At 40.5% G+C, this 27982-nt stretch overlaps 2 protein-coding genes across 4 annotated transcripts; one reads left to right on the plus strand and one right to left on the minus strand.

The window, feature by feature from the left end:
• Positions 1-1496: 1496 nt before the first annotated feature.
• On the minus strand, positions 1497-2532 carry LOC308244821 (chromobox protein homolog 3-like; the record flags this gene model as incomplete). 2 transcript variants are annotated; one of them, XM_080661104.1, is made up of 2 exons in its annotated part: positions 1497-1874; positions 2359-2532. In XM_080661104.1, the coding sequence occupies 2 exons, from the start codon at positions 2530-2532 to the stop codon at positions 1497-1499; spliced, it is 552 nt and encodes a 183-aa protein (XP_080517230.1). The 2 variants fall into 2 exon arrangements, with proteins under 2 accessions (XP_080517230.1, XP_080517231.1); XM_080661105.1 differs by having other exon boundaries at positions 1670-1801; positions 2341-2532.
• Positions 2533-5993: 3461 nt separating this feature from the next.
• On the plus strand, positions 5994-27510 carry CLEC1A (C-type lectin domain family 1 member A). 2 transcript variants are annotated; one of them, XM_080661809.1, is made up of 6 exons: positions 5994-6301; positions 18728-18826; positions 20434-20610; positions 22391-22542; positions 24498-24616; positions 25371-27510. In XM_080661809.1, the coding sequence occupies exons 1-6, from the start codon at positions 6187-6189 to the stop codon at positions 25519-25521; spliced, it is 813 nt and encodes a 270-aa protein (XP_080517935.1). In that variant the 5' UTR covers positions 5994-6186; the 3' UTR covers positions 25522-27510. The 2 variants fall into 2 exon arrangements, with proteins under 2 accessions (XP_080517935.1, XP_080517936.1); XM_080661810.1 differs by having other exon boundaries at positions 24550-24616; positions 25371-27270.
• The last annotated feature ends 472 nt before the right edge of the window (positions 27511-27982 follow it).

The following is a 27982-nucleotide window of genomic DNA, read 5'->3' on the forward strand; positions in this document are numbered from 1 at the left end:
CAGGCTCTCTAGTCTGTTCCATCAATCTCAGTCTGTTTTTATGCCAGCATCATGCTGCTTTGATTACTATAGCCTTGTAGTATAGTTTGCTATGAAGTAGCATGATATCTACAACTTCTGTTGTTCTTTCTCAAGATTGCTTTGGCTATTCAGGATTTTTTTGTGGTTTCATATAAATTTTAGAATTATTTCTTCTAGATCCATGAAAAATGTCTTTGGTATTTTTTTAAGGAATATAAAACTATTTATTAACCACTGTCCACCAGTACTTACAATAAAGTAAACAATATACAGTTGGGTAACTTTCTGTTTAATACAAAGCTATTGTTTTTCCTGGCTTTTGTTGAACCAGTACCCCAAATACTGAGACTGAACCTACATGTAAGGACTGAGTTGGAGTAAAGAGAAAACATGCAGATCAAGAGTTTAGATTACAAAAAGTTTGTTCACCCATTTATTCCAGCAGCTCCTACATTGCCAGGGTCTCTAACAATCTGATTAGGTATCCATGAATAAAGTCTTACACATTCCATGACCCTAATTTTTTAGTCAATATAGCACAGGGATTTCAACTTCTTGTAAAGGAACATTTTACGAAGTGAAACCTTTAAATAAGTATTGCTTACCTAATTAAAACACATCAGGGTTTGCCTTGTTTTCTCATTTGAGTGAGGAGGTTATTGGCAGTGATAAAATTTTCCTTTCAGGGGTTTTGCAAATAAACTTGCATTTATGATTGTAGATATGGATTCTGATATGCCTACTTTAAATTGTCCAGTTTAAACTGCTTACACTATATTTAAGCTGCCCAATTAATTACAAATGATCTAATTTCAAAGGTTAAAAGCTTCAGGAAAAATTTCAATTTAACTTCAAATGATTTTTTTTCTTAGGTTGCTGAAAATGATGGCAGCTCAGAAACATGAGCTTATCTATGGCTGTGAAATGGTTTTGTTTTGGTAAAGAAGAAAGAAAGAAAGAAAGAAAGAAAGAAAGAAAGAAAGAAAGAAAGAAAGAAAGAAAGAAAGAAAGAAAGAAAGAAAGAAAGAAAGAAAAGAAATCCATTTACATATGTATACACACCTACCCCCCCCTTAAGCCCCCCAATAAACAAAACCCACAATGATCCTTAGGCACATACAAATTCTGACTGAGTAACGACTATGGAGATTTCCCCCAACATTTAGAAAAGCTTCTCTAATACAGAGGAAAAAATACAACAACATGGTATCAAATGTTCTTTTCTGATAAAGGAAGCAACTACAGAAAAAGCTTTTGTGCAAAGTAACCAGTGCCATAGATGCAACCCCCAAACAACTCCCCAGCACTACTTCAAAACAAACATATCAAACTTGATTTTCATTATAATGTAGTTCTTTCTTCACACTAATAGCCAAACCGGTTAGGGCTAATAAAATAAAATAAAATAAAATAAAATAAAAAAGACCCAGATTTTATATATATGTATAAATATATATAAAAAGCAATGCAAACAATTATTGGGTTTTGTCTTCTGGACAAGAATGCCAAGTTAGTGTTTCTTCATAGAAAGCAATTACAATTTGAGGACACTTCATATTTGCCTCTTTTGCCAGCACTAAATCAGCCTCATCTGAATCTTTCCATTTCATGAAAAACATTAACTCTCCACTGCTGTCTGTGGCACCAATTATTCGTTCAGGATCAAGACCTCTGGTAAAGCCTCTTGGTTTATCAGCAGCATCTCTTTTCTTCTTTGATTTGCTATCATCAGATTCACTGTCAGATAAAGACTTTCTTTTTGTACCATCTTTTTCTTTACCTGCTTTTTGAGAATTAAGAAATGCTTCAATTAACTCTGGACAATCTAAATTTTCTTCAGGTTCCCAAGTATTGTCGATGTTATAGAAGACAGGAGACAAACCAAGCAACACTTAGAGAAATGGAGTTACACAGCTTTATTATGCCAGCGGACTCAGAGGAGGTTACCTCTCAAATTCTGAGCAAACTAATATGGTGGAAGCCCCTCTTTTATCTCCTTTTGGTTTCTTTTGTCCTCCAAATATGGATTTACTTTCAGATATTTTGCGGGCTTTGCAAAAAGTCCCAGATGTTGGGGGTCTTGAGACCATACCTAAGGACCTGGCTTGGCGCCAGGCTGATAACCCTCCTCCAGGGGCTGTGTCATGATTTATGGCCTCTGTAAAAATGTGAGCATTTAGGTTAACAGGTCTTGCAAGACCAGTTTGTGGAGAAAGGGGCAATGACTTAATTATAGGTTATCAAGAATGTACACTGGGCTTGCTGGCACAGATTCAGATTGCTAGGCTCCCCCCACACCCTCCCAAATATCAGGGTTACATTGGAATTAGCCTTCTCATCAGCATCTGTGAATCCTTTCCACTTCAGGAAATACTCCACCTTCCCATTCACTACACATCGGTCCAATACTTTTTCCACTACAAATTCTTCAGGCTCTGCCTCTTCAACTTTTTTACTTTTTCCATTCTGTTTCTTTCTTATTTTTTGCAATGTAGTTTTATTGGAGGCCATTTTTTATTGCAGACTGGAAGAGCTATTATTCACTGCCTCCATGCAGCTCCGTGTCCAGTCTCACTTCTCAGGCTTCACCACTGTACCTTCTCCTACCTCCACCCACCTCTCTCCACCCTGCAATCATCACATGGTTATCCATGTCCATGAGGTTTTTTTTTCTTTTCTTTTTTTTGCTCAATCCCTTGTCCCTGATCTTAAGAAATCGCTTTTAGCTTTTCCCTGTTGAATGTGATGTTACTGCAGCTTTGTCATATATAGGCCTCATTATGTTGAGGTATGTTCTCTATATCTTTGTTGAGAATTTTTATCATAAATGATTGCTGATGTTGTCAAATGCATTATTTAGATCTGTGGATGTGATTGTATGACATCTTTTCTTCATTTTTTTATGTAATATGTTATATTAATTGATTTGTGGATATTGAACCAACTTTATATCTCAGGAATAAGTCCTACTTGGAAATGGTAGATAATCTTTTTAATGTCGGGATAGGGAAGTTTTCAGTTATTATTTCTTCAAATAGTTTCTCAGTCCCTTGTGCTCTCTCTTCTCTTCTGGTATTACCCATGATGTAAATGTTGTTCTGCTTGATGTTGTCTCAGAGGTCCCTTAAAGTATTCTCATTTTAAAAATTCTTTTTTCTTTTTGCTGCTCTGATTGAATATTTTCTGGTAACTTGTCTTCCAAATCACTGAATTGATCTTCTGTTTCATCTAATCTATTGATTTTTTCCAGTGTATTTTTTTTATTTTTTTTATTAATTTCAGGGAGGAAGGGAGAGAGAGAGATACAAACATCAGTTATGAGAGAGAATCATTGATCAGCTGCTTCCTGCATGCACCACACTGGGGACTGAGCCCACAACCCGGGGATGTGTCCTGACTGGGAAATGAACCATGACCTAGTTCATAGGTTGACCCTCAGTCACTGAGCCATGCCAGCTGGGCACTTCAATGTATTTTTATTTTAGTTATTGTAGTCTTCATTTCTGACTGGTTCTTTCTATGTCCTTTTTTTATGCTTACTATTTCTTTGTTGAAGTTATCACTAAGTTCCTTGAACATTCTTGTAACCATTGTCTTAAATTCTGTATCTGATAGATTGACACCCTCCATATTATTTTGTTATTTTCCTGTATATTTCTTTTGTTGTTTCATTGTCTCTTCATTTTGGCTTCCTCTCTGTATTTACTTTTTCTATATTATTTAGATCTGCTAAGTCTTCCCACCTTGGAAGGGTGGTTTTATGTAGTAGGTGTCCTGTTTTGCCCAGTGATGCCGACTTTCTGATCATCTGAGCTGGGTGTTTCAGGAAAGTCCCTTGTGTGGGTTGTGTGTGTCCTGTTGTAGTTAAGCCTTGATTGCTGGTGGCACATCAGTGGGTGGGTTGATCTTCAGGCTGACTCACTGTGAATGTTGGCCATTACCACGGCATACGAGCTGCTGTGTAGGTATTTACCCACAGAGCAGGATTTGCCCCTGTAGAGTCTGGTGCTTGCTTAGACCACCCTTTGGTTGTGCCATTTGTGGTGCTAATCAGGTAGTTCTCTGCTGTGGTCTGAAATTGGCCAATGGGAGTGTTGTTTCTGAGGCTTCTTGGGGGAGTCTCTGGTGCAGGCCAATGCCAGATGCTGCCTATGACTGGCCTGGGTATACTTGTTTGGAGCCACTAAGTGATATGTCTTGGTAGCTGCCTCTGCTGGACCTGGGTGTGCATGGGAAAATGCACACTGTGAGGCCAGCTTCCACCAGTACTGGGCTTAGGGCAGGTCAGCATAGGTCACAAGGTACCTTGAGATATGCTGCTGCCTGCCTGTTGCCTGTAAGGCTCACCTTTGAAAAGGCCTGGAGTGCTATGGAAGTTGGATGAAGCAGGGTCTCTGGGAGTCATGAGGGTAGGATGAATCATGATTATCAGGTTCATCTAGATTCAGATTTGGTGCTAGTGCTGAGCCTGAGGCCACTCATCAAACGTCACAGTGTACACTAAGGCCAGTCACCCATTGCCTGGGGCCTACAGACCTTTGTGGTGGGTTGGAGACCCAGGGAGTCATCGCGTTGGAGCAAGTGGAGTTCACCAGATTAAGATTCACGTGGGGGGAGAGCTCAACACAATGACAATGGTGGCCTTCACCCTAAAGGCACGCAGCTCAGTTTTCTCCCTGTATGTCTCTGGTACCCTCTGAGCTTGACTGGAACTCCTGGAGCGTTTTGTGTGTGTGTATTTTTTAAAAAATATATGTTTATTGATTTCAGAGAAGAAGGGAGAGGGAGAGAGAGCTAGAAACATCAATGATGAGAGAGACTCATTGATCGGCTGCCTCCTGCATGTCCCACACTGGGGATCAAACACAACCTGGGCATGTGCCTTGATCTGGAATTGAACCATGACCTCCTCTTTCTTTCTTTCTTTCTTTCTTTCTTTCTTTCTTTCTTTCTTTCTTTCTTTCTTTCTTTCTTCCTTTCTTCCTTTCTTCCTTTCTTCCTTTCTTCCTTTCTTCCTTTCTTCCTTTCTTCCTTTCTTTCTTTCTTTCTTTCTTTCTTTCTTTCTTTCTTTCTTTCTTCCTTCCTTCCTTCCTCCCTCCCTCCCTCCCTCCCTCCCTCCCTCCCTCCCTCCCTCCCTCCCTCCCTCCTTTCTTTCTTTCTTTCTTTCTTTCTTTCTTTCTTTCTTTCTTTCTTTCTTTCTTTCTTTCTTTCTTTCTTTTCTTTCTTCCTTTCTTTTCTTTCTTCCTTTTTTTCTTTCCTTTTTTTATTTTATTCATCCTCACCCAAGGATATGTTTAGAACAAAGGAAGAGAAAGAGAGGTAGAGAGAGAGAGAGAGAAAAAGAGAGAGAGAATGAAACCTTAATCTGTTGCTTCTCTTATGTGCCCTGACTGGGGATTGAACCCACGACCTTTTAGTGTATGGGACAACACTCCAACCAACTGTGCCACCCAGCCACGGCCAGAAAGTGCTTTTAAAACTAGTTCTGTCACTAAGCAGCTATGTGACTTTAGAGAAATTTCTCACCTAGTAGGCTTCAATCTCCCTTTTAAAAAATAAAAGAATGGAATCAATTAGATATCCTCAAAAGGACTGTTTTGTGCTGACATTCCTTGTACATGATGCTTTACACTACAGCCTTGGAGAAAGGAAGAGACTGGTCCTGTAGTCTCTTATGTTTTCTCAAAGGCACAGAGAGGTTAAATTTACTATAAGTGCCTCAGCGAGTGTATGATGGGTAAGAAAGTAGGTAATATATCCCTCTGACTTATTATTGTTTTGCAGAGTCTGAAAATTGTAATTGACGCTCTGCAATTGTAAGGTCTTGCCTTCTTTACAGAATTAAACAGGAAATACAAACAGATGAACAAAAGAGATCTGAGAAGCACCACCGCTTCGGTAATTGTTCAGATAGAGCCCGCCCAAACAGAAAACACATGCTATTTCCCCTTTGCCTGACCAATTTGGCATTCAGAGTACAAGTTTACAGGCTAGGGGTTGGGCCTCTCCAGGCAGGAACTGGAGTCAGTCGCTTCCCTGCTACTTGCTGGGAGAGAAGAACATTAGGAATGCCTTTCAGTGCCTGCGTTCCTGAACTGTCCCATAGAAGCCAGGCAGCTCGGAGAAATCCAGCCACAGCTCACCCTCAACCTTGCAGGAATCCTGATGCAGGCCAAATACTTCAGCACGAACAACATGCTGGATGATGAATGGGGCACCACCTTGAGCCTGCATTCTCAAACCTCTACTCCATCCCAGCGCCCAAAGCATGGGCACACAGGTACTCTGTCCTCTGGAGTCCAAATGGGCCAGACCCTTGAGAAATGCATGAGATAAGCTATCTCTCTGAGGATTGTACAAAATAAGGGAAAGACAGGTGAATGTTTTCATGATTTACAATCATGTGAACTGTTCACTTTCCACCACTTGTGTTCCACTACCTTTAAGAATATCTGAAAAAAAATTAAACTCCATTTATATGCAGACGTTTGTTTTTCTAAGATTCTCTTGCTAGCAGAGGGCTTTGCAGTTGAGGGTGTGTTGTTTTGACCAGTTAGGTATGTCATACAAAGTTGAGATTGTGTGTATGAGTAAAGCACTGTCCCTTCTCCTTCCCGCCATCCCATGAGGGTCAAATCCAATGCTGTTTTATTTACCATCTGTGATCTGCTCTGGAAAGTTAGATTTTTAAAGGCTACCTTTTGGTTAGTCTTGAACTCATGGCTTTGGAGGGAGTTTTCCAAGCAGATACATCAAACCTGGTAGTTTGCTATAATTGTTCTTCATCGTGAAGTGTGAGGCCTTTGGAGAGTCATATCAACACCAACTGTTTGGCTTTATCATCTGTGGAATGAGGCGGGGGTTAAAGCAAATGCCTCTTAAGGCCCCTTCAGCTCTGACATTCTGTGTTTCAGGGGTTTAAATGGTGCCCTCAGGGGCAATTTCATCCTATTTCTTCCTTCCCCTGTGTTCTGTTGAGTTCCAGAATATTATCAAGATGATTGAATTGAATTATGAAAATATTTAATTTCAGTTACGTTTAACTTCCATCTTATGCTTTTATTTCCAATAATTTACCCTGTGACATGTTAATAAAATATTTATTATTATATATACTTTTAATGTTAATATATATTTTTCAGTCCAAAGAAGAGATAATTCATATATGTAGAGAAGGATATTTTTTGTCATTGTTGTTAATCCTCACCTGAGTTATTTTTCCATTTATTTTTAGAGAGAGTGGAAGGGAGAGGGAGAGACAGAGGGAGAGAAACATCAATGTGAGAGAGACACATCAATTGGTTGCCTCCCACATTCAGGAAGGCTAGGGCTAGAGAAGGATCTTATTTCCCAGGCAACTCAGCCAATCTAAGGCAGATATGTGTCTTGAGGTCTAGTGAAAAAGCCTCATACTGTCATGTAGACAGGACTAAATTCTAATACCTGGAAAGTCACTTACTAACTGTGTGATATTGGACATGTTACTTAAGTATTCTAGGCCGCGGTTTCTTCATTTATAAAATGCCAGTGATGATAAATCTGTATACCTTGGTTATTATGTGCCTGGCATTGTTTTAAGTGCTTTATACATATTACTGGTATTTCATATGAACTTATAACCATGTTACATAGAAGTAGCAAAACCTCTCTTATAAGGTGGCTATTAGTACTAAGGTTGATGAGCTATGCAAAGTCCTTGGTACACTGCAGGCATACCAAAAATGTGAGGGTTTTTTTTTTTTTCCCCACTATTCCATTCCTGGAGAATTCCTAAAGTGTTTTGTGTAACATTTTTGTGTCAGTCTGTCTGTATCAGAGAGATCCTCACTCAAAGTCTGGATCTGAACATGTCCTTCCTCTCTTGACCATATCCAGGTTTTCTTCCTTTTGGTGAATCTGGACACACACCTTTCCCCAGTTCTCTTCCATTTCTCTTTATCTAGGTTTTATTCCTTTCCCTTCTAACATTTTCCATTCACTTTCTATTTATTGAATGATCTGCCTCCTGAGACTCACTGATGTGGCTTCCCGTAACCTGTGAGGGGAGACTGGGGGATTTCCAGCCTCCTTGATGAAAAACAAAGTGACTACTTTGGGATGTGAGTTTCTGTAGCCACTAGATATGTGCAATAGGATATGATATGTTTTCCTCCAACAAATCCTGAGAAGAGATGGCCTTTAGGGCTGTGGTTTTTAAGTGGCTTGTGTATAACTTAATTTTTCACCTTTGACAAGAGCCAGGAACTCTCACAGGATTAGTGATCAGCATTATCAGGAACAGGGTGTACAAATACCTTGTTGAGCTTGGAGGGTGGAGAGGGAAGTGTAAGGGATAAAACACTACTGAAACATCTGGCAACTTTTTTGTAAGAAGTGCAAATTAAAACACTAGGAGTAGAGGCTAAAATTTCAGGAAAACATCTGAAAATAGTTATTTTACCCTACATGTATGATGTCTTGTTTTCACCTTGTGATAATGCAGATATTTAGAGCAATGGCCCAAAAGAAGTCTAATTATTTCTTAGGAAAATAGGTCTGAAATACTTTTGCTCTTAAAAAAAAAGCAGAGTAAAAAAATCACTCTGGGATTTTTTATTTTTATTTTTTTTAACAATGCAGATGATTCAGATTCCACATAATTTATGGCAGAATTATAACTGGAATATTTTAGAATTAACAAAAATAAACGATATACATTTATTTTCTAAATGTTCATCTTTTCAATATAAAGTTATATATGTTTTTTTCCCTAAACAATTAGAAAGATAGAAAGCAAAGATATAAGGTAATACCCTCATGCCTTCTTCCCACAAATTATATTGGGGTTTATGCTACCCTAGGCCTGTTGCAAAGTACAGGATATAATACCACATATGATATGATCTCTGTTTATGAGGAAACTTAAAGTCTAATACAGTTCTCAACTCAGCAATAAGTGTGGTAAGTGCCATGATGAAAGCATGCACATAGTACAATGGAGACCTTGGTTACTTCTATCTGGTAAGGGTCAAAAGAATCAGGAAAGTTTTGAGAGAGGGAGTGACCATTGAGTTGAGTTGGCTTTAAGATGTTCCTCATGATGTGGAAGCAGAAATGAAAAGGTTTAAGAGGCTGGGGACCTTACAGGCAGATAGACACGTGAGAGAAAAGACAAGGAGGTCTTCAATAACTTTGTTTTTCAGAGAACTATAAGCAATATATTATGGCTCAGATGTAAAGTTGGAGGAGGGAAGCCTAATCAGAGGTTAGGTCTGGAAAGGTAAAGAGGACCTATTGTGTCATACGGAGGTATTTTGGTTCTATTCAGTAGGTAAAATGAGTTAACTAAAGGATCTAAACAGGTAGTAACATCATCAATTGTGTGTTTTTAGAAGACCATCTAAGCTACACTGAGGAGGATAGATTGAAGGAGTATGAAACTGGATGAGCTGACACAGAGTTTGCACTGTATGAGCATGGGATTTGAGAACCTGAACTGAGGTAGTATGGGAATGAGGAGGCAGAATCAGATATGAAAGATGTTAAGGAGGTAGAATTTAAATAATTGGTGACAGGTTACAAGTGGGAAGACAAAGGGAGAGCATAGGTTGACTAGGTTCCATCTGATAGTATGTTGATGATGCTGCCATTAACTGAGATGGAAACTACAGAAAGAATAGGAAAGATAATGAATTCATTTTGAGTTTGAGATGCCTATATTAGAAGGGACATGCAGTTGGTGTTGCCCAAAGACACTTGTACTAGTATTTATACTAATAAAAGGGTAATATGCTAATTAGACCAGGAGACCTTCCAGACGTCCTTCTGGACAAAGCCATGGTGGCGGGGCCGAGGCAGAGGTGGTTCGGGGCAATCAGGCCAGGAGGGGAGGGTAGTTGGGGGTGATCAGGCCGGCGGGGGGCGGGGAGGGAGTTGGGGGTGAGTAGGCCGGCAGTGGGGGGCAGTAGTTGGGGCAAGCAGGCTGACAGGCAGAGTGGTTAGGGGAGATCAGGCAGGCAGGCAGGTGAGCTGTTAGGAGCCAGATGTCTTGGATTGCGAGAGGGATGTCCGACTGCCAGTCGGAGGGGATCCTGAGGGGTCCCAGATTGGAGAAGGTGCAGGCCTTCTCTCCCCCCACCCCCCATGCACTGGGCCACTAGTATACAGTATGTAGATTGGAAGTAAGGATTCTGAGCTATATATTTATGTGAAAATTGTCAACATTTAGGTAGGAATTACTAGTAAACTTTCTGAAAATGAGTGATACCACAGAGGAAAAGAATGATAAATGAAAAGACAAAAAGAAAGTGAGAAGAAGAATGCCAACAAGAGAATTTTAGGGAACACAATATTGAGGGGAAGGATGAGCAAGAGATTTCAATAAGACCTACTAAGAATGAATGGTGGACAGTGGTAGAAGCGTACCAGGAGAGAGAGTCATCAAGGAAGCCAAGAGACAGTACCTTCAAAAGAAATGGAAAAGTCAACAGTAGTGAATAGTAAATTTTAAAAATAATAATAAATGCTGCCGAGAGTTCAAATAAGAGGAATGCTAAAAACAATATATTGTTTTAACAAAAGAAGGAAACTAGATTATTGCTAATTTTTAATAAGATGGGTATGAAAGCAACTAATAGTTAAGTAGGAAAAGAAATATTTGTCATTTTCTTATTTTTAATTTTTTTCTCTTCTTTTATGAAGAAGTTAGGTGTAAAGAGAAAAAATAGTGTTAGAGCTGAGTATTATGGGGCTGCATGAATACTTTTAAAAAATTATTCTTAGGGTGTAGGAGATTATAACTCAATTGTAGCTTGAAAGAAATACAGTTGGAACACTTCACAGTAATAATATACTGGAGAGAGAGCAAATGAAATAACTGATAATCCAAAATTCCTGTTGAAGATTAAATATAATCCAACAAAAGGCTCTGAAAACCTATTTGGATTTAAGGAAAAATATTATTGATAAATTCAAGTTTCACTTTTCCTTACTCATATTAATGACAATATTCTCCAATTTTCCTTAGATTTTTAGCTTTATTTTCTCATCTCCAACATAACCCCTTCCTTGAAGAGTCACGGCATAAATCACATCTAATCAATTCAATAAATCCTTAATGCATACCTGCTCAGTATGAAGCCTTATTCATGGGGTCCTTGGGCCTGGCCTGCGGGACCAGGCTGAAACCAGCAATCCGACACCCCCCGAGGGGTCCCAGAGTGCGAGAGGGCACTCTGCAAAGTTGCTGTCACTTGGCAGCTCTTGTGTAGTCAGTATGAGTCATAGCTACCGGGCGGTCAGGTGGTCTGGCAGTTGGCCAGTCACTTAGGCTTTTATATATATAGATGTTATGTAGTACTATGGCATATACGTAGGAGGCCACGAAAGCAAAAAGGCATGAATAACTTACTGTGTTTATTCATGAGCATATTTTTGAAGGAGATGACATTTGATCTGGTCTGTAAGGTTGAATACAAGTTTTGCAGGTAGAGCAAGATGAGGCACTGGGTGGCTTTTCCATTGTGAATACCACATGTGCGAAGATAACAACAGAGAGGTAAGGAACTAGCTTGGTGCAGTGTGTTAATGGTTAAAATTAAGAATGACAAGAGTTCAGAGGGAAAAGTTGAAGTGTTAGTTTTGGATTGGAATTTAGATCAGGAAAAGATAATTTTGGAAATTATCAACAGTGTGAAACATGATGACAAGGTAGACTACAGGGAATGTTAGTCCTTGAAGGGAGGGGTGTATGAGGGAGATCTGGGCAGATAAGGCAAAATGTAGGATGAGATCCTACTATGCAGGGGTTTATAGAGCATGCTAAGAAACGTTGTTTCTTAAGGAAGATTTATACTTTATAAAGTTCACTTTGGTGATAGAGTGAAAAATGTCTTATTTAAAGTGCCTTTTATTGAGATATTTCACAATATAGAAGTGGAAATTTACAAGTGATAAAACTCTAGAGCAGGCGTCCTCAAACCACGGCCCGCGGGCCACACGCAGCCCGCCGAGGACATTTATCCGGCCCGCCGGGTGCTGCTGCCTGTCCTGCTTAGCAGCCGACTCGTCCCCGGCCCGCAGTACACATAGGAATTTGTTCATAGTTTTTTTTTTTTTAACTATAGTCCGGCCCTCCAATGGTCTGAGGAACAGTGAACTGGCCCCCTGTTTAAAAAGTCTGAGGACCCCTGCTCTAGAGTCTTTCTATGATTCCATATGGAACTGCCATATAAGGCAAATACTAATGTGAGGTTTGGTGGGAGGATAAGAAAATGATTTAAAACATTCAGCTCTGGCCCTAGCCAGTTTGGCTCAGTGGATAGAGCCTCAGCCCACGGACTGAAGGGTCAAGGGTTCAATTCAGCTCAAGGGCATGTACCTCAGTTGCAGGCTCAAACCCTGGCCCTGGGTGCAAGAGGCAACCAATTGATGTGTCTCTCACGTTGATGTTTCTCTCTCACTGTCTCTCCCCCTCCCTTCCACTCTCTCTAAAATAATCAATGGAAAAATATCCTAGGTGAGGATTCACTAAAAAACAACAAAAAACAAAGCAAAACAACAGCAACAAAAGAACATTCAGCTCTAGAACAAGAGTACTTAAGAGTGTACTTCTGGCTCTATCACTTACTAGCTGTTCAACTACAAGCAATGAGGTAACTCCCCAGCACCTCAGGTTTCGTATCCAAATAAAGGAAACATGCATTCTTATGAACCCTGAAAAGTGCTCTCAGCCCACAGAGCCTCGAGCGCTCTCCCAGGAGGGGCTTACTATGTGCCACATGTGAAGATTAAGGAAACAAGAAGTTGCTAAAAAAACCCATTTAAAATTTAAAAATTTTAAGACTATAATCAAAGATCAGGTGTGAGCTAGCAATAACTGAAAAATTTTAAAAAGAACAGTGACCTAAAGGATGAGACATGTATTTCCTGAAATATTCAGTGTCACCAGTTTAGCCCGTTTCTCTGTGAGTCCTGGTTCACAGGGACGTATACAGTGTGGTGTTAGGCATGACAATATAATCTTGGCTCTGCCATTAGTTTGCAATGTGGCTTTGCACACATTTTTGAATTCTCTTTGTCTCTTGCAGCTTTTATGATCCCTTTCATTTTGGAAGCATACTAATAGATTAACTTAGTAATGTCTGTTTCATTTTTTTATAGGCTCAAGGAATGGAGGTATAAAATTTCCCCTCTCTGTTGCCTGATGAAGAGTAACTTGCTTGGTGTGACAACTCTCTTCATCCACAAAGTTTCTTATAACTACAAAGGAATTTGTGTTCAAAATTTGACCTTAGCACTGTAGCCTTTTATAGTATAGTTATAGTAAGAGGATACAGGAAAGGCTGTTTTTTTTCTATATATATCTTATTATTCCTAGGGTTGTTTATATCATTCCTTGGCCTGTCCACACCTTTTTCTAAACATGCCTCAGGAGACAGCATCAGAGTTCTCTTCCAAAAAACAGAGATACAATGAAGCCAAGCCAAACCGAAGCAACTCCCAAGCAGCTTATTTTTCTTATTTTAGGGTGGGAGTGGTCCCTAGAGAGAGATCACATTATAAGCAGCACACTTGGATTAAAATTCAGGAATATTAAAACCAGAGTTAGGAAAAAATACCTACAGGGGGGGAAAAAGAAAAAGTGAAACTTGCAACTTCATAGTCTCTCCATCATGAAGGTCTGGTTTCTTAGACGTGACCATACCTAGAATAGAAACCCCCTAGGGTTTTGTTTCTCTGGGTCTTTAGACAGAACAGGAAGATATTTTAAATACTGAGGGAGAAAAAGTGGAAGTGAAGAAGGAAAGAAGAGAGAGGAAGGGAGAGAATGGGTGAGGGAGAGAGAGAAAGAGAGAAGAGTCAGAGTAGAAAAATTTCCAAATGATCAGGGAAATATGATTCCTTTGAAATGAAATTTAATATCCTATCTAATAAAGAGGGAATATGCTAACTGACTGCCATGCCCTCAAAGATGGCGGTGCCCAGTCCCCTCAGCCCCGCCAGGGCAGCAGGTGCACAGCACTGCCAGGCCCACCCTCAGGCAGGTCTGGCCGCTCTGTGCACCTGCTTCCAGAGTCCCCCAGTCCCCTCAGCCCCACAGCTGCCCAGGGCAGGCCCAAGGTGCAGGCAAGCCTCAGATGTCAGCTGCCCAGCTGCCTAGGGCCAGCCTGAGGGACAACCAAATGACTGAACAAGCAGGCTGCATGGGGTGACCAGGCCAGCAGGGGGGTTAGTGAGGGACGACCAAACGACTGAACAAGCAGGCTGCGTGGGGCGACCAGGCCAGCAGGGGGGCTGTGAGGGGTGACCAGGCTGGCAGGGGGGCAGTAAGAGGCAACCAGGCCAGCGGGGGGGGGGGCAGTTGGGGACAACCAGGCTGGCAAAGGGAACAGTGAGGGGTGACTTGGCCAGTGGGGACGGGCAGTTGGGGGAGTCCAAGCCGGCAGGGGGGGCAGTTAGGGGTGACCAGACCAGCGGGTGGGCAGTTAGGGGTGACCAGACCAGCGGGTGGGCAGTTAGGAGCGACCAGGCTGGCAGGGAGGGGGCAGTTGGGGGTGACATGGCCGGATGCAGAGAAAGTGAGTGGTGATCAGGCCAGCAAGGGGGGACAGTTAGGGGCGACCAGGCAGGCAGGCAGGTGAGTGATTAGGAGCCAGTGGTCCAGGATTGTGAGAGGGATGTCTGTCTAGAGGGGCAGTCAGACATCCCCTGAGGGGTCCCAGATTGGAGAGGGTGCAGGCTGGGCTGAGGGGAACCCCCCCCCTTTTGCACAAATTTCATGCACCAGGCCTCTAGTATATAGACTGAGTGGCCAGATTATTATGATCTCTGAACGCATAATAATCTGGCTACTCAGTGTATATCCTATATAATAAAAGGCTAATATGCAAATTGTTCCCTTGACCAGGAGTTCGACCAGCAGGTAGGCCGGCCAACTGCCCATGTCCCCTCTGCCTGGCCAGGCTGGCTGGACCCCACCCATGCACGAATTCATGCACCAGTCCTCTAATATATATATATATATATATATATATATATATATATATATATATATATACATATATATATATATATACACACACACATATATATATATGTATATATGTGTGTGTGTATATATATATATATATATATATATATATATATATACACACACACACACACACACACACACACACACACACACACACACTGAGTGGCCAGATTATTATGCGTTCAGAGATCATAATAATCTGGCCACTCAGTGTATATACATATATGACAGTAATTGAGCTTATTTCAACTGATGTCTATGTGCTAAAAGAGCAATAATCTTTTCCAAAAAGGAGTTTACTTTCTACTGGGGTTTGACAGATATAAAGCAAAGGAAATAAGATATGTAATACATCTGATGGTAATAAGAAATGTGGAGAAAAATAAAGCCAACATGGTTGTTGGTCCACATATGCACATGTATCTCTGGAATCTAGAAACACCTACCTGGTTGATATTCTTTGGCAATATAGAACTTTAAAAAGACAAGGTTTTGGAGAACTTGTTTAGACTTGTTCTTTTATGCTCTGCTGCTCTGAGATACTCTTAATGACAGTGCCTTGAGAAATCAGCAATTTCCAGGAAAACTTAGATCAAAGCACACAGGCCAGATCTCTCAGATCTGTTCATGATTCAGAATCTCACATGTCAATGGATAGAAGCCAGTACAGCTAGGAAATGAATTTAGCTAAGTATGCCCTCTGCTGACAGAAAGGTTGCTGAAAAGTCAGTTGATTTTAAAAAGTCAACCTGTAAGGTTTAACTTTAGATAATCTTCCTTGGCTTTGTAAAAATTATGTAGTTTAAGAAATAGTAATTTTTTTTGTAAATTCACTCTTCATTCATTTACTCATTTAATATGTATCCAGCCCTAATGTGCCAGGCACTATTTTCAGTACTAGAAATACACCGGTGAACAAAATAGACAAGATCACTTTTTAGATGGGGTATACATTTAAGGGGGAGGAGATAGAGAAAAACAAACAAATCCATGAAAATAACACCCAACAATCTTGGTTTTAAAAATCAGACACAATGGGTTAATGTGCTAGAGATGGATGTATGGACATCTGCTAAGGAAGTGCCATTTAAACTGAAAGCTGAATACCAGGAAGTAGCCTACCAATAAACCCATCTGAGGATTAATTACTGCTGGGATAGAGGCAGCACTAACACAAAGGCACTGTGACAAGCTTGTTTGTTTCAAGGTTAAACAGAGGCCACTGGAGTAGAGCATTTGCCTGAGAGCTGAGTAGTGCAGAAATGATGAGTCATGTAGGGTGATGAAAAAGGCTCTCAGAGAATTTTATTCTAAGTGCAATAAAGATATTGGAAGTGTTTTAAGTCTGGAAGTACTATAATCAAATTTCCATTTTTTTTTTCAAAAGAGCAATCTGAGTCTTTATGAAAAGTGATTTGGATTTTATTCAAATTGTAATGCAAACTATTGAAAGTTTTTTATGAAGGAGATGATTACTAAGAGAAATTAAGATTCACATTTTAAAATATATCAATGTCTGCTCCTTTACTTTTACTTAATTTCCCTCCTAGATTGTAAGTTCCAAAGGATAGTAATAATATTTTCTATTTCTATACATCTTTACCACTTATCATTCCCTATTTGGAAATAATGTTTGGTACAAATCTCTGTACATAGAATAAATTCTGTAGAGGACTCTTCTAAAGAGGAATTGAAATTATGTTTCTTTAATCTTTTTGTTTTAGAACCTGACTTGAATTCCTAATGAAGTGAAACTCACAAGTCATAAAGAGATCAGTTTGGTTTAGGGTTTCTCTCTCCCTTTGTTTCATTTTAATCTCAATGCTACCTGCACTTTATCAGGGAGTCTTCCTTGTCAGATTCATAGGTTCATTCAGATTGATAGCTGATCTCATTAGGTGACAGGTTTGCTTCCCCTAAGCAGAGCCCCTAAAATTACCACATGCCGGTTTGGCTCAGTGGATAGAGTGTTGGCCTGCGGACTGAAGGGTCCCGGGTTCAATTCCAGTCAAGGGCCTGTACCTTGGTTTCAGGCACATCCCCAGTAGGGGGTGTGCAGGAGGCAGCTGATCAATGTTTCTGGCTCTCTAATCCCTCTCCCTTCCTCTCTGTAAAAAAAAAGAAAATTACCCCATGGTAAACTTGTGGGGGTATAGACAAGGGATGTTGTCCTATAAGCTTTTTTTTTACTTAACTAGAGGCCTAGTGCACAGAATTCATGCACGGTGGGGTCCCTAGACCTGGCCGGTGATCAGGGCCTGCTGATTGGGGACCAGGCCAATCAGGGCCAGGCCGGAGAGGAGGCGACAATCGCCAGGCTGGGCATGGAAGAAACAGACGCCAGACTCTGATGCTGCCATCATCAGCGCCCTGCCACTGTGTGGTTCCCCGCCTCTCCCTCCTCCTTCCCTCAACGTCACGCCATCACCGCGGCTGGTGGGCAGTAGGCCGATCAGGGCCTGCCGGCCAGGGGGAGAGATGGAGCACAGGAGGTTGGCCACCAGCCCCGAGGAAGGAGCTAGCCCTCCCACCCCCGGTTCCCGTCACAGCCCAGGGGCCGGAGGGAGGGACTGCAGGAGGTTGGCTGGCCAGGGGAAGTTGGCTATGGGAGCACACTGACCACCAGGGGGCAGCTCCTGCATTGAACATCTGCTCCCTGGTGGTCAGTGCGCATCATAGCAGTGCGGTCATTCTGGTCGTTCCAGTAGCTTAGACTTTTATATATATAGACTAGAGGCCTGATGCACAAAATTTGTGCAAGGGGCTCAGCCCTCGCAGCCCCAGCCAGCCCTTGCAGCCCCTCACAGCCTCAGCTGGCCCTCGCAGTCCCGGCTTCGTCTGGAAGGTCATCCAGAAGGTAGTCCGGACGGTCATTTTGCTGTTCGGTCTAATTAGCATATTAGCTCTTTATTATATAGGATTGGCTCAAAATTGAGATAGCTTGGATCTATCCTTGAGAAATTGATGATCATTTTTCTTTTTTCTTTTTTAATATGTTTTTGATTTTTTCAGAGAAAGAAGGTAGAGGGAGAGAGAGAGAAAAACATCAATGAGAGAAAAGCATGATTGGCTGACTCCCGCACACACCCTACTGGGAATTGACCACAATCTGGGCATGTGCCCTGTCCAGAAATCTAACTGGCAACCCAACTGGCAACTTTCTGATGCACTGTATGATGCTCAACTAACTGAACCACACTGGCATTGGCAATGATTTGTTTCTCTATAACCTATTTTTGGAAAGCTATAAATTGAAAGAACAAACAAAATCTTTACAAAAGAGGGACTTTCAACAAAGAAATCTTTAAAAGAAACAGTAAAATAATTTCTCATTACTGATATGCAATTTGCTTTTTGGAAGAAGCATATGAAACTTGGGAGGGATGATATTTTGCAAAAGTGACAAAAAATTAATTATATCTCTTCTTTCATGGTCTATAAAATTGTTCCTCCTTAAGGCATTTACATGAGATTCTTTTGTAACTCAAATTTTGATAAAAATAGCTTGGCCTGGAGCATTATGATAATGTTTCTGAGGGCAGAAAGAATGTTATCTAGTCCCTGACTACTGTTGTTCTGCAGGATTTGTTCTTTCCCAGAACCAACTCCTCTCACTTGCTTGCAGCTGACATACATCCAAGAGAAAAAACACACACAAAAAAAAAACTCTGTCTTTTCTTTTGTTCCCTGCAGAGCAGCCACCTCCCTCTTCAGCATGGCGTCCAGTGGCCTTGATCCTGATCATTTTGTGCCTGGTGCTGCTGATTGGCCTGGCAGTACTGGGGTTTGTGTGTAAGTCTGCACTCTGACTTGGGGGAGGATCCTGGCTCCAAGGTTTGTCTTGGATGAGAAATATTTGTTAGGAATTTTTTTTTTTTTTTTTTTTTTTACTTCTAGAGTCTGTGGATAAATTCAATGTACCTTGTTCTAAAGTATCACTTAAATAGTGAGTAGTGGAAGAAACATTAAAATACAGAAATCAATTGCTAGCTAGATTTTTAAGTTCTGTTTGAGATAAGAAGTTTTTGTTTAAATATGCCAATATTTAAAATCAACTATTATTAATAAATGCGTGCTTCAGCTTCTTCCATTTCACAAAAGATTTGACGCAGTTATTGTCACAGTTAGGATGCCTTGCTCAGTGAGCTAATACAGAGGGAAGACTACCCCCATTTGTATCCCACCCCCACAATATAAGGAGAAAGATCAGGTCTTTAATCACTATGATATTTTTCAAAAGGTCCAGGAAGTTATACTATCATTTTGTGAAAATCTATGAAAATCAAAAAAGGAAAAATGCATGCATAAAATTCTTTAAATTTCAAATTAGTAAGGACAAGTTCAAAAACTTACAAAAGGAAGTGGACACATTTGCTTCATCTGATCATTACAGCAATGTTCCCTGAAACAGTTGAAGAAGGTGGTTCAAAATAAAAGGTTACATTGATGAGCAAGTTTTAATGTAAAAAAAAAATTTATAGGAAATCTGCAAACTTTTACCATCTTAAATTTTAAAATAAAAAAAAAGTAGTTTCTATTCTGATCCCAAAATTCCTACTTTATTTTGATATAACTAACTATTGTTTTGCAACTACCATTCTTTTTAAGGATATAAAGCAACTTTCATGATTCATAAAGGATTTTGTTTTCATAAAGGATTTTTGCATTTAGATTTAGTAGAAACCTGGAGTTTAAACCTGAGTGTTGAACATTTTTAATCAAATGGTAGTAACTTATTCTTACTGAGTCAAACCACAAATGTATAAAAACATAGAAATGATAATATGACCATTTTAATGACTGAATGAGATAATCTATGGTACATTGTCAATGCTCAATATAATAGACAAAGGATAAATAGATTTGTGGGTTTAGGTTGAATAATGATTTTAGAATATACAAAAATTTTTATTAAACAGTAAATATGGTTAAGGAATTTATTCCTGAAGTTAGAAATTGTTACTATGACTCCATATTTTCAGATAAGGAAACAGACTTGGAGAAATTAACTTGCCCACAGAAATACAATTTATTATGTACCACAGTCCAAAATTGAATATAGGTAATAAGAGATCTCAGAGCCTATGCTCATGAACAAGAGACTGTTTTATCTTCCCCATATGTAGAAAATAGACATGGAAATAAACTGTCTAGTGACAGGGGTGGGCAAACTTTTTGACTCGAGGGCCACAATGGGTTCTTAAACTGGACCGGAGGGCCGGAACAAAAGCATGGATGGAGTGTTTGTGTGAACTAATATAAATTCAAAGTAAAGGAGCGGAGGGGAGAGCAAGAGAACCCTCCGCGGGCCTGATAGAACAGCCGAATGGGCCGAATGCGGCCCGCGGGCCGCAGTTTGCCCACGGCTGGCTCTAGTCTAACTTGATAAATTGGCTTAGTTTTCCAGTTCTACCAGCTCTCCAACACTCAGAAAGACAGCATCAATAAACTGGAAGAAAGATCGGGGAATCTCTCCCAACAACTGCAATCTCTCCAAGCCCAGAACAGGAAGCTTGTAGAAACTCTGCAGCAGGTGGTTGAAAAGTACTGTCGTGAGCTTTATAACAAAACTGGAGGTGAGTGCTGATCACTAAGCTCCTCCTACCCTCAGGATATCCGTCAATATAGTGTATCTGGGAACCAATATATTAATTGGTTGAATTATTTAACTAGTTGTCTGGCAAACTTAATAGTTTGGGCATCCAGATCATGTCCAATTATTGGAATCATTTAGCTCAAATACATCTGTGTTGCAACACATGAAGGGATTCTTGAAATTCAGACATTTTAGACAATGCAAGAGGCCTAAGATGTGAATATAACTGCGTATTTAAGGAATAATAAGGAGCCTGTGTACCTGGACCAGAGTGAGTGAGTAGAAGACTAATAAAAGATGGAGTCGAGATTACTTATGGCTTAGGGAACATTGTAAGGGATTTGGCTTCCATTTGGAGCAAAAGGAGAATTCATTACAGGATCTTGAGCATAGGACATACATGTCTGACGTGAATTTTAAAAGGCTCATTCTGCAACTCTGTTGAATACACGCTGGAAGAGGAAGGATAGAAACAGAGAAATCATGTAAGAGATGGCTATTGCAGTAATCCAGGTAAGAGGATAATGGTGGCTCACACTAGGATATGATCAGTGGAGATGAATGCATGATGTAATAAATGGGTTGTGAGAGAAATAAAGGAGTCAAAGATATCTCCAGAGTTTTTGAGCAAAGCAACTAGAAGCATAGAGATGTGATCAAGTGAAATGGAGAAGAATTCTGTGGTTATAAAAGGGAAGGTTAGAAACCAGGAATGACGTTTTGGGCAGGTTGAATTTGAAATATAATCTAGATATCCAAGTGGAGATATGGATAGCCAGTCTGGTATACAAGAGATAAGGTCTAGGCCAGAAATACAAACTGACTTACAAAGAAATATAAATTATTTATTTGTTTAAAGCTTTGTTTTGCTTTATGAAATATTTCTAATATACAGAAAAATACAAACAATAATATAATATCTATTTGTATTGACCACTCAGATTTCAACGTTTACATTTTGACACTGGATTGTCTTGAAATAAAGACATTTTTATGGAATTATTGAGTTTCCATCCTACCATATACCAACAAGGGACTTGGTTACAGGTCCCCAACCCTCTAAGGCCAAGGCCATGTTCCCACAGAGATATGTCTGTCAGTCAGGGCTTAGTTCCTATATTTACAACCACTACCCACAGTAGTCCATCTCACCCTTGACCTCTGAACTTAATTCTCTAACTTGGATGCCCATCTTAATTTCTGATACATGGATATTTACCATTATAATTCATACTTGGCTAAGTATTTAAGTATTTTTTTTCTAAAAGTTTATTTATTTGTGTTTAGAATGAGAAAAGAGTTCATACCCTATTGGTATATATTGCATTAAAAAACCCCATTTGCTATTATATAAGAGGATTTTGAAGAAGAAAATTATTAAAACTTCAATTGTTTCTTAAGTACAATGTATGTTGAGTTTCTGAACATATACAAAGTTCTGTATGTATTAGACATCCTCTCTGTGTGCTGAATTGCACAGGGCAAGGAGCAAGGACGTCCCAATCATTCACTGTTAGATTCTATATCCATGAAAGCAGGTAGTGTCTGTTTTAATTTCCACTGTATACTCAGGACCAATTATAATTCTTGGCATATAGTGGGTGCTAGGTAAACATTTGTAGTTATCATTGCGTCGGCAAATAATATCTAAGAGAAAGGGAGTTCATTCTTTCTTGGGTCATCAAATACTATAATTTCAAAAGAGACAAGAAAACAGATCTATGTAGAAAATAACTTATTAAAATTGGTTTCTTTCCAAGAGCATAGATGTAGCCCTTGCCCAGAAAATTGGAAATGGCATGGGGACAAATGCTACCAGTTCTATAAAAAGAGCAAGAGTTGGCAGGACTGTGACTCTTTCTGCACTGCTGAAAACTCAACCATGCTGAAGATAAACACACAGGAAGTGCTGGTAAGGTCCTGAGTTTTGGTCAATGTTTGAAGTATTCTCAAAAAGATGTCTTTAATGGAAAATAATCTAAGGAGTCAAGGTCCACAGACTCTCCCACTTATTTCAGTCAGGGATTTATATCAATTTATATGTATATATGTGAGTGTATTTAAAAGTGTATGTATGACCCCTGGCTGGGTGGCTCGGGTGGTTAGAACATCACCCCCTACACCTAAAGGTTTTGGGTTTGATTCCCAGTCAGGGCACATTCCTAGCTTGCAGGTTGGATCCCTATTCAGGGAGCATATGGGAAGCAACAGATCAATGTTCCCCTCTTACATCAACCTTTCTCTTTCTCTAAAATCAGTAAAAAAATCCTCATGTGGCCCTGACAGGGAGTCAAACTAGTAGCCCTGCACATGAATCATGTGCCAGTAGGTCGCTGCTGCCCTCCTGTAGCTCTCTGCCCACTGCTCCACCCTCCTGTAGATCCTTCTGCCCCCCCAGTAGCTTGCTGCCCTGCCCCCTCCTGTAGCTCTCCACCACCCACTTGTAGCTTGCTGCCCCACCCTGCTGATCCGTGATCTGGTCGTTACGCGGTAGGTTGTTACACCTCATGGCATAATGGATAATTAGCATATTTCCTCTCTTATTATGTAGGATATCTATATAATAAAGAGCCAGGGCTGTAATGACCATTACGACCAAAGGCTCGACCAGACCAGAAGTCAGTGCTGGGTTGCTGTGGTGACCCAGCACTGACTGGGGCCGCTGCCAGCGCCCCAACCCAGCTCTGACTGCCTAGGGGGCTGTGGATCAGGCCCAAAGAGAGGCCTGCAGAGAGAGAGGCCAGGTCTGATCTGTAGCCTCTGTGTCATCCATTGATCAGAACTTGCCTCTTTCTCTCCTGCCTGGCCAACAGCCAGGCCTCCATTTCTCTCCAGGCCTCCACCGGGGCTGCTGATCAGCCCTGCCTTTCTGATCAGGCCCCATTGATAGGCCCAGAGATGCTGACTGGCGTAGAAACTGACCAATCAGAACCAAAAGTGGGTGAATGTAAGGAGCCAATGGCTGCCTAGGAGGTGGAGTTTTTGACACTGACTGGCATAGAAACTGACCAATCAGAACCAAATTGGCTGGCAGAGGAGGGCAGTTGGGGGCGAGATCAGGCTGGCAGGGGAGGGCAGTTAGGGGTGATCAGGCAGGCAGGCAGAGGCAGTTAAGGGTGATCAGGCAGGCAGACAGAGGGGTTAGGGGCAATCAGGCAGGCAGGCAGGTGAGTGGTTAGGAGCCAGAGGTCCCAGATTATGAGAGGTGTGTCTAACCACCAGTTTAGGCCCGATCACATGGATCGGGCCTAAACCGGCGGTCGGACATCCCCTGAGGGGTCCCTGATTGGAGTGAGTGCAGGCTGGGCTGAGGGAAACCCCCCTCCATGCACAGTATATATAGGTGTGTGTGTGTGTATGAAAATTTCTCTTTCTACCCTTCCTAGTCTGAGACATAAGTCATCCTTCCAAATTCTTCTTTTATGTCTTTTAACATTAAATCTTTTCATTATTCTTTCTCCTTTTGGTTAGTTCCTTCTGCATGTATTTCTAAAAGTTACTTCCCCATTCCTGCATTTTTTCTTCCATTTCCCAGAATCACTTCACATCTCTTTGTAAATCTGCCTCCTGTATTTTTTTTATATGTGTCTTAGTGTTTACTCTGTGACTTGAAAATAATAGGTCACTTTTAAATCTTGGTTGATGTGCTTCTTTGTTTCAAAATATCAATATGTCTCCCATGCATGAACAAAGGAACTGACCTTAGCATAGATGCTTTCACTTAAATGAATTATTATCTGTGTGAGGTAGGAGTCATGTCTTGTTCTCATATTAAAAGTGTTGGCTGGCACTGCACATCTCTGTGTATATATGTGTGTGTATTATAATATCTCTAAAAGCTAAACGTTTTCTTGTGTGCCTTTGCAGCAGTTTGCCATGCCTCAGAGCTACTCTGAGTTTTTCTACTCTTACTGGATAGGGCTATCCCGCAACGACAGTGACAAGGCCTGGCTGTGGGTGGATGGAGCTCCTTACACTTCTGAACTGTAAGCCTTCAGAATATTTTGTGGGAAAGGCATGTAATAGAGAGTGACAGACCAATAAATTGGTTCAATAAGCACTAACTGAACATCTGCTTTGTATTGGATACTATGTTTGTAGGAGGATGTCCTGAGGCAGACAGATAAAAGTGTTAATAAAATTGTAGGAAATAGGAAATATACAACTTAATCATTTTTATTTATTTTTTAAATATATTTTATTGATTTTTTACAGAGAGGAAGGGACAGGGATAGAGAGTTAGAAAGATCGATGACAGAGAAACATCGATCAGCTGCCTCCTGCACACCTCCTACTGGGGATGTGCCCGCAACCAAGGTACATGCCCCTGACCGGAATCGAACCTGGGACCTTTCAGTCCGCAGGGCAACATTCTATCCACTGAGCCAAACTGGTTAGGGCAATCATTTTTATCTTACAGTTAAATAAACTGAGTCACAGAGGAGGCAATTTATCAGATGGCTGTAAAAGTACATGTTAAAGTTGAATGATAACATGTACCATAGTTTTAGATAGAAATAGTTTTTGTTGTTTTGTTTGATTTGATGCTTCCAAGAATGACCATGGAAATTGAGGGGCTGAAGAGAAAGCGGTTGTTGACTTCATCTTTCCAGTAAACTCATTCTGGGCATCTATTCTATAATTGTATCAAGCTAGGAATATTTCCTATGTACTTTCAGTGCTCAGTATTTCTTTCTATAAATAAAATATAATTAAGTTAACTTTTTTTTCTTTTTTAAGGTTTAAGATTAAAACAGATTTCACCAGTCCAGGAGACGGGGACTGTGTGACCATTCTCAGTGGAATGTTTTTCTCAAAGAACTGCCAAGAGTTGAGGCGGTGTGCATGTGAAACAGTGGCGACCCCAGTCAAGTTAGAGAGACTCCCTTAGCGGCTGTGAATCATTCATTACATGAGGTGATTGACTCTCCAGCTATGACTACAACTGTGTGCTCCCTCCCTTCAGAGAAAATGAAGATCAGAACAAAAGTCATTCTCTTTATGTGCACCTGTAATAGTTTGGTTTAAACTATTCTCTTTCATTTGATCCATGTTTATGCAACAGTTCAACAAAAAGCTTGAGCCACGCAACGTCAATCCAAAGGATATTTGAGACATAGGGAAATGGAAAAAAATCTGGAAAGGCAATTGCTCTGACTGGCACAAGAAGGATTTTTATGTTTCCTGCTCAAGATCACCAGTACTTCTGAGCTTAGAAGTCCATGCACATATTCACCAGTCACAAAGAAGTCCTGATTACGTATCACCAACCGGCCCCTGAAATCCATAAGGTTGTTGTAATCCACCTTCTTGATTTTGAGATAACTTTCTAGTGTTTCTTCTCTCTCATCATCTAATATCATTTTTTTGTTTCTATGTCTTCCTTAATACTTGGAGTGAGAAACTTAAACAGAGGAACTAAATGTCTGTAAGATCCTTTGCTCCAACAGTCAATTAGTCCATGAGAAATTAGCAATAATTTCTTACACTGAGCTAACAAATACAAAGCTAATTCATTTGGTTTGCTTAAATTCATATTTTTTTTCTTCTCAGTTTCTCGATAGAGCCCCCATCTGCTCTGGCTAATTCTCTTTATGAGAATCTTAACTTATTATAAACATATCTCTCCATGTCTATTTAAGATTCCAATGATTGTCTCCTAGGAAATTCTTCTAGGATAGAAATAGTCTCAACTTGGTTCCATATCAGAATTACTGTCCCTGATACTCCTTTCAGAGTGATTGACAACCAAACAAAAATCAGTCTGTTTGTGTGCATCTGCAATAGTTTAGTTTCAGTTCCTGTTTTCTTCCATTTGATCCATGTTTATACCTTTCAGGTACTGGAGATTTAATAATAATAAACAATGTGAAGTGTGTGTGATTTTAGAATGAATTTGTGATTTGGGGGAAAAGTCAGTGTGAAAATGCTCTTCAAAACATGATAGAAGTGTTTTAATTGTGCCTTATGAGACACTGTATGGGCTCTACAAGAGTACTGATTCTTTGATCATTTGAGGAAAATAAGAAGTCTTTGAGATGCATTCTGTCTTCAAAAGGATGGTTTTAAGACTTTTTAAAAATGAAATCCTTTGAAGCAAATTTGTCATCAACACGTGGCTCAAGATAAGTAAACCGAATTGTAGTAGGGCAAGTTATCTAATCAGGTCATGGAAAGTGAGAGACTGTGACATACATAGCTGGCTTGTTATGGAGGTGTCCCTTTCTCCGGATGACAATATGCACAGCCATACAGGGGTCAGTGCAAAGAACACCATCATGAACACTGACTTCATTTTTTATAGATAAATCCATTTTAGGGCATTAACACTAGAAAGGATAATTTATTATAAATCTTTATTTTTCAACAGTGGAAACTGGAATTCTTCAGTTTTATTTTCAGTAAACATCTATCTTATGGTGAAATGACATGCAAACATATGATAAAGAGAACATTTTTGTGTTAATTTTCATAAGACTATGTCACCTATCAATTACTAATTACAGATTTCTCCTTTAAGATTTTTCCTTTCAATTTTAAGTCCATTGGGTAGGAAAATTCTTCAGTGTTAAACAAATTTTGTGTTGATTTATTATATTGTGTAAGAACTGCACTTGTGATCATAAAATGAGAATTTTAGATCCCTTTGTTTTATTATTGCAAAATCACTTTATTTCAAGAAGTTTATTTCATTAAGTATAAAATGAAAATATTTATCATTCCTTTACAGTATTATTATTAGCTGAAATGAGGTAAATGTGAAGTCACTTCCATAATCTAAATTGTAATATAAAATTTAAGGGATATTAAAAATATGCAAAAAGAGGGGAAAGGGATTTAGTGGTTATCTATACTAATAAAAGGGTAATATGCTAATTAGACTGGGAGACCTTCTGGACGTCCTTCCAGACAAAGCCATGGTGGTGGGGCAGAGGCAGAGATGGTTAGGGGTGATCAGGCCTGCAGGGGAGGACAGTTGGGGGCGATCAGGCCTGCAAGGGAGGGCAGTTGGGGGCGAGCAGGCCGGTGGGGAAGGGGGGGTGGCAGTTGGGAGCGAGCAGGCCAGCAGTGGGGACAATTGGGGGTGAGCAGGCTGGTGGGGTGGGCAGTTGGGGGTGAGCAGGCCAGCGGGGGGGGAAAGTTGGGGGCAAGCAGGCTGGCAGGGGTTATTTGGGGGTGTGCAGGCTGGCAGGGGGGCAGGTGGGGGTGATCAGGCTGGTGGAGGGGTCAGTTGTGGGTGAGCAGGCTGGCGGGGGGGGGCAGTTGGGGGTGATTAGGCCAGCGGGGGGTGGGGGAGAAGTTGGGGGCAATCAGTCCAGCAGGGGCGGGCAGTTAGGGGTGATCAGGCTAGC

This window comes from Plecotus auritus (assembly GCF_963455305.1).
Source record: "Plecotus auritus genome assembly, chromosome: 3".
In the NCBI taxonomy this organism is placed as follows: domain Eukaryota; kingdom Metazoa; phylum Chordata; class Mammalia; order Chiroptera; family Vespertilionidae; genus Plecotus; species Plecotus auritus.

Excerpts from the sequence above, each read along its gene's own strand:
- CLEC1A (XM_080661809.1), top strand. The coding sequence starts at position 6,187 with ATGCAGGCCAAATACTTCAGCACGAACAACATGCTGGATGATGAATGG. Across the intron at positions 22,543-24,497 it reads TAAACACACAGGAAGTGCTG|CAGTTTGCCATGCCTCAGAG; the intron begins GTAAGGTCCTGA and ends GTGCCTTTGCAG. Across the intron at positions 24,617-25,370 it reads GCTCCTTACACTTCTGAACT|GTTTAAGATTAAAACAGATT; the intron begins GTAAGCCTTCAG and ends TTCTTTTTTAAG.